The 12,093-nt window shown below is 39.3% G+C and overlaps 3 protein-coding genes across 9 annotated transcripts in view; 1 reads left to right on the forward strand and 2 right to left on the reverse strand.

Moving 5' to 3' along the window:
• Positions 1-201: 201 nt before the first annotated feature.
• LOC108070213 (L-asparaginase) lies at positions 202-4,964 on the reverse strand. The gene is made up of 4 exons (XM_017160600.3): positions 4,177-4,964; positions 2,764-2,999; positions 1,837-2,586; positions 202-1,220 (listed from the first exon to the last, which is right to left on the reverse strand). The coding sequence occupies exons 1-4, from the start codon at positions 4,397-4,399 to the stop codon at positions 513-515; spliced, it is 1,917 nt and encodes a 638-aa protein (XP_017016089.2). The 5' UTR covers positions 4,400-4,964; the 3' UTR covers positions 202-512.
• A 483-nt stretch (positions 4,965-5,447) lies between these two features.
• LOC108070175 (venom carboxylesterase-6) lies at positions 5,448-8,418 on the reverse strand. Its single transcript, XM_017160540.3, has 4 exons — positions 7,510-8,418; positions 6,430-6,777; positions 5,807-6,099; positions 5,448-5,738 (listed from the first exon to the last, which is right to left on the reverse strand). The coding sequence occupies exons 1-4, from the start codon at positions 8,416-8,418 to the stop codon at positions 5,531-5,533; spliced, it is 1,758 nt and encodes a 585-aa protein (XP_017016029.2). The 3' UTR covers positions 5,448-5,530.
• Positions 8,419-8,450: 32 nt separating this feature from the next.
• The window catches only part of LOC108067519 (myelin transcription factor 1), a 132,786-nt gene continuing 129,143 nt past the window's right edge, over positions 8,451-12,093 (forward strand). For 4 of the 7 annotated variants that reach the window (XR_011419625.1, XR_011419626.1, XM_070218474.1 and 1 more), the window contains exon 1: positions 8,451-9,265. The gene's annotated coding sequence lies outside the window, so the exon portion shown is untranslated. The remainder of the gene's footprint in view (positions 9,266-12,093) is intronic. The other 3 variants (XM_070218471.1, XM_070218470.1, XM_070218472.1) reach the window with 3 other exon arrangements.

Here is a 12,093-nt window from a genome sequence, read left to right on the forward strand (position 1 = left end):
TAATTTATTTATTAGTTGTTTTTTTACTTACTATTAAAAACACGCGTTTAAAAAATGCAACCCTTTCGATAACAGTTATATTTATTTTTTATATACTCAAATTAAATTTAAAGGGACATTATTTGTAATTAAACAATAATGCAAACTGTGCTCAACGTTCTATATTTTTATTTACACACTTTTGATGTTCAATTATATACTTTTTAAGTTACTTTTGGCGTTTTTGGGAATTTAAACAATGCTTTTTTAATTTATAATATTGCATTTAATTTATACATAAATTAAGACGGCTAAAACAAAGGGTCAAGTTAGGGATAACAACTTTCGACTACGTTAGGTTAAATATACAAAATACATAATAAGGAACCATTAGACTAGATGCGACACTTAAGTACAGAAAATCGAGACTCGCGGTGTCACAAAAGCCTCTCTACTTCTAAAATCTGGTTTAAAAAAAAATCCATTTGTTTGAGATGACAATTTGAGTTGTGATGCAAAAGAGATTTCCAGGGTTACTCGGACTTTTTCAGGACCTCTATAACCTGCGCATGGCCACCGCGCTCCGCGTAATCCAAGGCACTGAGACCCAGCATGTCCTTCTCGTTGGGATTCTCGAAATAGGGCAGCACATATTGCACCACCTCCGGATAGCCGTGCAGCGCAGCCACATGCAAGGCGGTCCTGCCCGAGGGATCCGCCTGGGCGAGATCGGCACCGGCATATTGATAGGACCTCAATCGGACCATCGAACCGCGAGCCGCTGCCGCACACAGTTGCTCGCCCACCGCTCGCGAGGAACCCGTCAAATGGGCGCCACAATTGATGAGCAGCTGGATGATCTCGTGACTGTCGGTGGACACGGCCTCCAGCAGCGGCGTGCGATCGTAGCGATCCCTCACGTGCACGGACACTCCGTTCTGCAGAAGGTACTTCACAATCTCCACGTTGCCCAGCTGACAGGCCAAATGCAAAGCCGTCCGCTGGTCATGATTCGTTCCAGACAAATCTGCGCCATAGGCCTTCAAATTGTTGATCTTCTTTGGGTCGCCCTCGGCCACAGCGGCATTTATCATGGCGGGAAATAGGGTTTCGCCCAGCTGATCCAGTTCTTGGGGCGACGATAGATGCAGCGATCTGGCCACCGCATCCACCAGGTCGTAGTCCTCCATCTTGGGAGCCTTCACGGAGGTCAGTTCTCCTCTCAAATTTGACTGCATCATCTGGGGAGGGGAAGAAAATTAATTTCTATTTTACTTTCAGGTCAAATTAAAATTAATTTCTATTTATTTACAGATCACGAATTAAAATTTGACTACAATAGCAACATGAATTAATAAACTAAATAATATTTAGTTATGAGTTTTATTTAAAAAATCACACTTTAACAGTTATCCTTTGATTTGTAAAGTAAAACTCAAAGAATAATCGTTAAATTTTGAGTTTTTAATAAAAATTGACAAATAACAGTTATTCGTCGTGATCAAAAATAAAACTTAAACTTAATTTATGGCGATTCTGTGGGTAAAATAAATTTAAAAGAAATATATTTATACAATATATGCGGTTGGCTTTTAAGATTTTTCGTAAGTTATATAAAACACGGTTAGCCAGGTTTTTTTTTAATTATTTCCTTTTTTCAAAAATGTCAAGGGAATAACTGTTGCACATAAAAATCAAAAATTACAAGTTTTTTTTGAGTTTTATTCTAAAAATAAAAAAATAGAAATCATTACAATGGCTAACAAAAATAGTGGTGTATTTAAAAAAATTTTAGGACTCTTCTACGCATGATATGAAATCTATTTTCGGTCCCTGCAAATTATAGACCCAACTCACCTGCTTCTTGACCTCCAGCGACCACTCCTCCTTGCCGATCACATAGGCCAGCTTCGAGAGCGCCGCCTCGGGCGTCATATCGTAGCCGGGAATCACGCCCACATCGCAGAGCACCTTGCCCGTATCATAGATCTCGGCCACAGTTCCATTCGGGCACTGCGTACAATTGATGATAATCACTCCCCTTTCGGCGGCCCCGCGCAGTTCATCGATCAGATCCGTTCGGTTCGATGGGATATTTCCAGATCCGAAGGACTGCAGGACCACTCCGCGTATCGGTGGCGCCAGGAATGCCCGAAATGTGGAGTGCGAAATGCTCGGGAAGATGCGCAGCAGGCCGACATTCTCATCGAGATTTAGGTGCACGCAAAACCTTTCAATACTGCACGGCCGGAAGATCAGCCGGTAGTCCACGTTCACATCGATGCCGATCCTCGCCAGCGGTGGAACATTCGGCGAATCGAAGGCATCCAGGGCATTCGAACTGACCTTCACCGTTCGATTGCCGCGCATCAACTTGTGGCCGAAAAAGACGCAAACCTCGGGAATTATATAGTTGCCGGCGATAATCAGCGCTGAGGTGAAATTGTCCTTGCCGTCGGTCCGCGTCTCGAAAATCGGGATTTGGGAGCCCGTGATGATCACCGTCTTGCCCAGATTCTCCAGCATGAAGGATAATGCCGAGGCTGTGTAGGAGAGTGTGTCGGTGCCGTGGAGAACCACAAAACCATCGAAGAACTCGTAGGATTGCTGAAAAAATAAAATATTAATATAAAATGCAAGCAACTTTTTTTCACGGGTTGAACCTAAAACCCAAACTGTATGTGCTAGGACCGCCAAATTTATACATAAGCTAACCCTTACTATTCTTATTAACACTATTATCTGTTTTTATTAATTTTTAAAAACAACATTTAAATAGAATACCTGTATATCGCTGGCTATCCGGGCCCAATCGTTCATCGTCATATTGCTGCTGTCCAGCAGCGGTGTGTATTCTGTGATCTGGTAGATAATCCTACGATCCACGCCCTGGACGAAGGGCAGAACTAGTGGAGCCATCGATGCAGACGCTCCAAAGCGACGCAGGGCGTACTCCTCGTCGTGAATGTTGGGATATTTGCGAATACTGCGCACAAGGGCATTGGGAATGGGAGCCAGCACTAAAATGGTTAAAATATATTATTAGAAATACATAATTTAAGGATTTAAACTTATTAACCAATTTCCAGAGATATTTTTAAGAGATGTTATATTTAAAGTAAATTTAAAATTCTAATATACAATTTTTGTAAGGCTATACTACGTGCCATTTTCAAGGACTTTGGTAAGGACATGCGTCGTTCAGCTATTTCATTAAGTTTTTTACGAGATAAAACGTGCGTCATTTTTATGACCTTATGACTTCTTATCATCTTAAGGAATTTAATTAAAATCGCACAAAGCAACAACATGTTTTCTTAAAATTCAGTTGTTTTCCTTGAAAATATAATCTATCCTAAACAAATATTTATTTTCTATATAATAATATTTGTTTCCCTAATTTAAAGTTCATTTTTTTTAAGTATTACAAAAATTATGCACGCTTTGCTTGTCAATCAAGATTATTATTAACAAAACCTACGTAATCTCAAATTAGTCCTAATCAGTCAGTGTGAAAATAATTGATTTTCATGCTTTCGGAACCCTGATAAGAATACGTAATAGTCAACAAATAAATAATACAAGTCAATATTTACGAGCATCAAACAAGCGCCAATCTGTTGACTATATCTTGTTTTTAATGAGTGCCCACTTGTAAATACAACCTGTAAATGGGATGGGAAATATCTAGGGGTGATATTTAATCAAGTTCTTATAAACCTGGTTATTTTATAACTTATCTGCCTGCGAATATGGACTGTCATTCTCTATTCAATCAAACTATTCTTTAGGTGCATTGCAAAAATGATGTATCATTTATCTTATCTACGTATATTTTTGGGACTCTCCTTGGTTATAAAAATACAATATATCATAAGATATGATATCTAGTTAGATGGGGGTTTCCGGACTACCTTATTATTAAGTTTTAATTTTTTGAATATAGGTTAGATATTAATGTCTCAAGTGAGTAACACTTTACAATGCATTTATTAAAAAAAATACAAACAAATTTATAATGAGTGTTTAAGTTTTGGTATAATGATTTACAGGGCTATTAATAATAATACATATTTTAAAAGCTATTTTATTTTAAGTAAAAGTACTTAAGGGAATCCCTATATATTTATTATTATTATATTATTTATTATTATTTCTTTATTTTGCATCCTAGCACTATTTATTATGGGGGTTTACCATTCCGTTCGTTGCGCACCATTCCGATGGTTCCGCCCGTATAAATGACTTTCACCCGGGCCTCCTTGACATCCTGGGCCATCAGCTTGCCGTCACTCTTGTTCCTGCGGATCGTGGGACTCGGCAGAGTGGGTGATGCCGGGGGCATACTCTTGTCCAGCGAAGTTAGCCTCTCGTGACCGTTGGTCTTTAGGACGGGAATGTCCACTCCGTTCGCTGGCATGGCTGAATGTATAATAACTACGGAATATGGAACACGGACTACGGAGCACCGGTGGCGTTATCACTAGTTTTCTAGGTGGTTGCGGTTTCGGGGCGTAAACAGAAAATCCATTAACAACCCGTGCCTTTGATTTTTATTTGGGCAACTCGTTATCGGCTAATCCGGATCCCCAATACTTTAATAATAATTCGCGGGGGTGCGACGACAATACGGCACGTGGTTTCGGGGCTCTTTCTAAAACAAAAAAGGAAATTGAAACGGAAAGTCCAAATCACGACGGCGCAATCATTTATTTAGATAACCGCACAAGACTTTGGCCCACGACGTACATGACTAATCTAATGAAATTCAAATGAAATTCCGCTGATAGCTATATTTTGACCATAAATAAAGACGCAATCAGCTGGGCGACTATCGATAGACGAGTTCGTTCAAAATTAAACGGCTATTTTTATTCAAATTTGAGGAGTGCTTCTTATATGGTTTCACTTTTTACTTTAACACAATAAATATTAGCTATTTTTTTGCATTCCCACACTTTTCTATATATAGACTAAACTCTCTGTTTTCTCTATTGATTTGTTTACACTTTTCTAAGGTTTTTCTAACGATGCGGCAATGCTGCAGTGGGCGTTGCCAGATCAACGCATATCGATACATGGAAAAAGCTAGAAATAAAAGCTAACTTATGCTTAATAAATAAATAAAGGCTAAAATTATCTTCAATTACTTACTGATTATAGGACTTATAATTTTACTTTTTTTTTAAGAATTCAACGAGGTGTAACATACCATTTATGAAAAATTTATTGCAACGCTTTAAACCATTTTTTTTGATACAACCTTCATTACATTAAATTAATATTGTCAATAATGTTTGAAACAAATAATATGTTCTATAATATTATTTGTACTATTACTTTTGTTACTTATTTTATGACATCACCAAAAAAAAAGCTAGAACTTCCGAATCCCGCAGTCTGGCAGCCCGAAAGCTTTCTGGCAGCTCCCTGGCCCCGTTATGTTGGCGGTAAAAGTAAAACGTAAATTAGTTTTGTTTAGATTTTGTGGTGAAATATTGGTTTAATGAAATTAAAAATGGAATACATTTGGATAAAGACTCTGTGAAGACTACAGTTCGTTGTGGGCGTGGCTGGCGGGCAAGTGAGGCTGCAAATCGCGCCAAAAATCGGCCCGCTGTTGCATCAACTCACTTTCCAGTCGGAAAATGGATGCGGAATCCTCGACTTTGGTGCCCAGGCGGGCATATTCCACTGGATAACTGGACGCTGGACTCCAGTTGGGCAACTGGAAGCTGGCATTCCTGGGATTTGGATTGCTAAAAGTAGGAAATGTCATAAGTTTCGGCGTTATAAACAGGTATTATTAATATAATGTAGAACCTACCCGCTTTCCGCAAAGCTAACCCACAAATGGAGCATCAATTCGCGGAGTTCCAGATCCTTTCGTGTCGGAACAGCACTAACAAAGAGCTCCCGACCAATGGGGAACAAATACTGGAGCTCCTCGGCATGACACGCCCCGTAGAACTCATTGCGGCCGCCCTTGAAGATCTCCGTAAAACTGGCGGCGCCCTTGTGATCAAACAGATAGACATATGTGGGTCCCACGCCCTCCTGGGACATCCGGAGTCGCAGATACTCATCGATTCCGGCCACAAACCAACCATCCGAAATCAGCTGAAATTTTAGCGAAATTATCATTATCATTATTATCATTATTAGCATTTTTATCATTATTATCATTTTTATCATTATTATCATTATTATCATTATTATTATTATTATCATTATTATCATTATTATCATTATTATCATTATTATCATTATTATCATTATTATCAATATTATCATTATTATCATTATTATCATTATTATCATTATTATCATTATTATCATTATTATCATTTTTATCATTATTATCATTATTATCATTATCATTATTATCATTATTATCATTATTATCATTATTATCATTATTATCACTATTTTTATAGATCGGTCACTTACATCGGTCAGATTCTGGTGATTGGCCTTATCGTAATCATGTCCAGCCTTGAAGTAGAAGCTCTCGATGCGCTGCGTAATCCGCTGCTGAACGGAATCCTCGTGGTGATCGTAGTTCAGGACGACCGGCAGGACCTGGCCAAACTGGGACTTGAACTCGGCCAGCAGCTGGGGAAGATTGAGCAGGGCGGCCGTTTTCAAGAGTCCCTCCTCGGCGGTGGCGCCCACCAGGAGCGGCAGTTCCAATCCATGCGGCTTCAGCGCCTGGCGAGGTGGCACTGTGAGGAAGGCGTCCTCGTGCTCCGGTTCGATGACTGGCGGGAAAGGAATCATGGGATCAAAGTCCCAGACCTGCAAACAAAAAATATAGAAGCCCATGGTTATTTCTCGGCTTTCCTTTCACCTCATTTGTTTGATAACACCTTAAATAGTTGCATTGTACTCTCTCTTGGCCAATATTTCGGTTTTTGGCACAAATGTCTTGGATTTGACACACATTATAACAAAGTATTTTAAATAATCGTTGAATTATGGTGTCTTCTGTTAGCTTTCAAATTCATATTCAAATTGGTTATGATAGGTATAACGTAAAATGGTTATTGAGGTAACGTTTTGTTTTCAATATCTCAAATTCGACACTGAAATTAAATTTAAAAATTATATCCTAATCGTTCCTTATTTTAAGGGTTTAACCTTCTAGATTTTAAAATACCGCTATACTTAAATCTTTAATTTTAGTATTTTTTAGGTCTTTTTCATCTGCAACTTTCCACTTGTTTTGAAATTAAAAAAAATGAATTTTAAACATTTTATATACTTGGTTTAACTTTAAAAACTAATTTATTAACAATCTTTTTATCTATAGATTAGATTTTTGAGGAGGCTTTTGTTTTGAATATTATTAATTTGACACATTTGACACAGGAAAAGAAAAAAATAATCAAAATCCCTCTAAACTTAGTAATCTATCAATTATTTGTAATTTTCCAACTATTTTGAACTATTTAATTTTCTAAATATTTGTTAATCCCTTTGCAGATAAAAACCCATCATAGTAAATTACTGATAGAAAGGAGAACTTACAAACATGTCGTACAAGGAGGCCACGATGTCCTCGGCTGGCCTCTGGCGCAGGCACTCCAGCTTCTCGGGCCATTCGCCGGCGGATCCGCAGCCCACCAGCTCGGCCAACTTGGTGGCCCTGCCAGCGGCTACTCCTTTGTGGGCAGGCTGCGCCCAGGGATTAAAGTAAGTGCCCGATTGGGCAATGCCCCGGTGCAGCAGACCGCGCGACTTCTCCGAGAGCATGTGATAGGTGACACTGGCGCCGCCGGCGCTCTCGCCAAAGACCGTAACACTGTTGGGATCGCCGCCAAAGGATGCGATATTCGTGCGAACCCAGCGCAGAACCTCCAGTTGGTCCTTCAAGCCATTGTTGCCGGGACAATCGACCGTCTCCGTGCTGAGGAAGCCCAGCGGTCCCAATCGGAAGTTGGCCGAGATCAAGACGATGTCGTGATCGAGCAGAAAGTCCGGACCGTAGAAGCTGCTGATCCCGGAGCCACACTGCCAGCCGCCGCCATGGAACCAAACCATGACGGGCAAACTGCCATTCCTCTTGGGCACCTCCGGCGTGTAGACATTCAGATACAGACAGTCCTCCGAGCCCTCGATGATCATGTCGCGTCGGAAAGGATCGCGCTGCAGGCAGATGGGTGCATCCTTCACGGCCAAACGTTCGCCTTCCCAGGCGGCCTTCGCGACCGGCGGACGGAAGCGCAGATCGCCGAGCGGTGGCTCTGCATATGGAACACCCATAAAGGCGCGCATATGCCGACCATTGTGGGTGGTCAGGTGGCGGCCAATCAACCAGCCGCCGTGGGACAAACGCACATGCAAACTCTGCGAATTGCGTCCATCGCTCCAGTGAACGTATGTGGTGCACAGCAGCAGAATCACCCGAATCGACCAGAGGCCAGCGTTTCTTGTCATCGTGTATTCCCGCGCTTGAAGTCCGATCTCAGACTGATTTCGCGGCGGCACAGTGCGCGTAGTTTTAAGATTACAACATCATATGGCCAGCTTCCGAAGCGAACTTGTTTGCCGAATTTTTTTAGCCGCCCGTCTCTTAGCTCATTAATTCTGCTTATTTTTCATACCCTCAACGGAGCATTTTAAATATGATAAGCAGTTCGAAAGCTATATGTACAGTGAACACTTTCGTTTAAATATCTGTGAGTATGTTATAAAATCAAAGATGGCTATTTGATTTGTATCAGAAATATATTTGTATAAGTTTAATCAATTTTTTGAGCTATATGTAATAATCATAATTATTGTTCTGGTATTTATTTTATATATTTTAATGATAAAAATATTATTTAAATTATAGAGCACCATATTACACCTGGAAGGGTATGCAAATGCCAAGGTGCACGCATCGAAATGTTTTTTGCCACTTAGCGGCGTAATCAGCATCAACATCGCCATCAGCACAACATCAAGCATCGACATCAATTTCTGATGTTTAAGTTTCGTTTTGGAACACTGCGCAAATTTGGTCAAATCAAGCCGAAAACCGTGGTTTGGGGTGTGTCATTAAGACAATTATGCACCGATTTTTTAATGGATTATCGCATATTTATTACCTGCGGGTGAAGAGATCACCCAGCTGATAGTTTTATGGTTCAGTAATTTAATTCGATTATTAATACTGTTTATTTTTCAGGTTGGTGACCCCTATTTTATTGATGGATGTGAAGATTTATTTGCTATAATGCATAGAAACCTAATGAAATTGGGACGCAAAAATGTAACTCTTTAAAAAGTAATGGAACATGTAAGTGCATATTTATAAAATTATTATCTTTGGAAATTTCCATTTTAAGTTAAGACCTTTTTTGTTGGCAATTACTATTTTTTTCTGCCTTGTCACATTTTAGTGATTAATGTTTTTATAAATTTTATATATGTTTCTTAATTCATCTGATCCCACTGTTTGCATCTTAATGATTTAATTTGGCCAACGTTGGTCTGTCAATGACAAGGCACATTAAGTGGGGAACACGAGAACGATACCACAACTATAATAAATTAATGGTATTTTTGAGCAGATGCAGATAACATTCCCCCAGTTTGGCATGGTGTTATAACGATCCTATAATTGGCCTTGGAACGGTTAAATAGAATCTGTAGGCACTCGGAAAAAAATAAGAATATATTTTTTAAATTTTATATTACAAGATTTTACTTTTAAACTAAGATCAGCCATGATTTTTTTGAGTGCAGAAAAACCCTATGGAGCGGTATCATCGCCGATTAGGTAATATGCTAATCTAAATTTTTACGAATTCATCTGAGCATATTCATAAGCCTGAGAAATATTTGACGGTAAGCCGAGCCCACCGAATGTTAAATGTAAAAAAAAAGAAATCAAAACAAAACCCGAAACTTGAAAGTTGTTAAAACAGAATAAAAATGCGGCGGGAGATGAACTGACCCGAGATGAAATGCGATGTGAGATGAAGAAGCGCACTTCAAAAATGCCTTTGCATGCCGAAAAATGCCGTCGAGCTAATAGGGCCCTTTGAAGTTACCACGGAGAGTTGGGCTGTGCTGATGAGGTAAAAAATTACAGAATTACAGAATTGGGGAATTTCTAATAGAGCGGCAGGGCACACAACCTTAAACTTTCGGTTCGGTTCGAGGGAAGGCGCTTTTTTAATTCATAACCTGACTTGAACTTACCTTTTTTTTAACTATTATGTGAGGCAGACATGATATGCTGCACCACCCCGAAATCCTGACAAATGTCCAGGCCGGGCACACAGATTTATTTAGCTGCAAACAATTTTAATCCACTTGAGTGCCAATTTATCAGCCGGCAAACAAACAAACAAGTCAAAACAAATTGATATGTGTGACCAAGTAACTATATATCTGGTTGCATACGGTAGATGGGCAATGGTTGACTCAAGGACTTATTTCATTTCCCTCATCCAGCCGAAAAATATGTATAAATATAATGCGAGCCGCAGCAAAACTGGTAGCTGACCGGTTGGTCTGACTAGGTTTTTTCTAAAAAAAAAAACCCTAAACTGGTTTTGCGCTTCATTCGAAATGATATTAATATTTGGTATCAAATATATTTTTTATTATGTTTAAAACCCCTCAAATTAATTAAACAAAATGTATACATTTGACCTAGAACCAGACTTAAAAATTTTACCCAAAAACTCCAAGATTTTTCCGAGCTACTTAAAAATATTTTCGATTTAAATTTGTTAAATTTAAAGTACAAAAAGGGGGAAAGCTCTTGGGGTTGACAAGAAACCCTTTTTTTTTTGAGACGGGGGACAAAGGTGTAAAGGGGATTTGCTGCCCAACAGCGAAATGGAAAATGATTTATTGAAGGTGAAATATTTATTGTTGTTTTTTTCACTCTATTTTTTTTTTTATGGTTTTTTGTATATGATTGTTGTGCCTTGTTTCGGGTTTGTTTCCACAGTAAACAATGGCTATGCGGCATCTTTTGAATTCTTTCCACCTCCTTCGAGCGAAAAAAGTGAAATAATTATTAACAAAAACAAGCGGCAAACATGGAACAACAGATGCTCAGGAGGACGAAAAGGAGGCGAAAACCCTCATCCTCATCCCTTCTGTAAATATTTATTTATTCTGCGTTTTGGGTCAATTCCTCTGGTTTCATTTAATTAAAAAGAAAAGCCAACTCGCGAGGCAAAATATCAAAATAAAAAAAGGGAATATAAATATCCAGATCCAGTCACATGCATGGATATCTGGGTGTCCTTTTTGGGCTGCCGCCCGGCTTGTCCTGGTATTTACTTAGGATCAGGTGGTGAGCACCCATCCCCGTGCCGATTTTTCCCAACAATGCCAAGAAGCCGCCGCGGCAAGCGAAGCCAAAATTTCAATTTCGCGGTTGCTGCATATTTTCCCAGCCTTTACTTCCCTTCACTTTGCTTTTGACTCTGCCAACGAGCCAACAAGGGGCAGGCCACTTTCGGCAATGGAATTTAAACGAATTTTTAAACAGCCCAAGTCCCCAGCCCCCACTACTCCCATTTTCCGTGCCCATCTCAACTTTAAAGCCACCCAAAGACCAAAAAAAAAAAGCAGAACAGAGAGCTTAAGCGATAATTGGCCACTAGGAAATGTCGATGATGTTGAATCGGGAAATGCAAATTGCCAATGTCCGGAACGGGCTTAGCCGCCTAAGTCCAATAACCCAAAAAAAAAGAAAGAAGCAAACTTTTACTGTGGGCTTAGGTCCTGGCGACCTGACATGGATCAGTTTAAGCGTTCCAAGTCGGAGCCAACAAATTGATATGCAGCAGATGTTGCCAGGTTTACATCCATAATAGTAATAATAATCAGAGCCCAGGGAAAGTTAATGGCGAACCACCAAGAAGTTTGAATACGCTATACCAGGGGCAATTATTTTGAAATATATTTATACAGAAATTACTTGATATAAAGCGAATATTTGTTACTCATTTTGGAATTATTTATAATGGTTTAAAAATTGTTTGTAGTACAGTTTTTTCTGTAGCTCGAACTTCCCGTTTTAAATATACCGGTATTTAGATTTTACACCAGAAATGGAAATCGAATCATTTAAAAATAGCCTTAAAATTGGATTTGGAA

The sequence above is a fragment of the Drosophila takahashii genome, chromosome X (assembly GCF_030179915.1).
Source record: "Drosophila takahashii strain IR98-3 E-12201 chromosome X, DtakHiC1v2, whole genome shotgun sequence".
Lineage (NCBI taxonomy): Eukaryota > Metazoa > Arthropoda > Insecta > Diptera > Drosophilidae > Drosophila > Drosophila takahashii.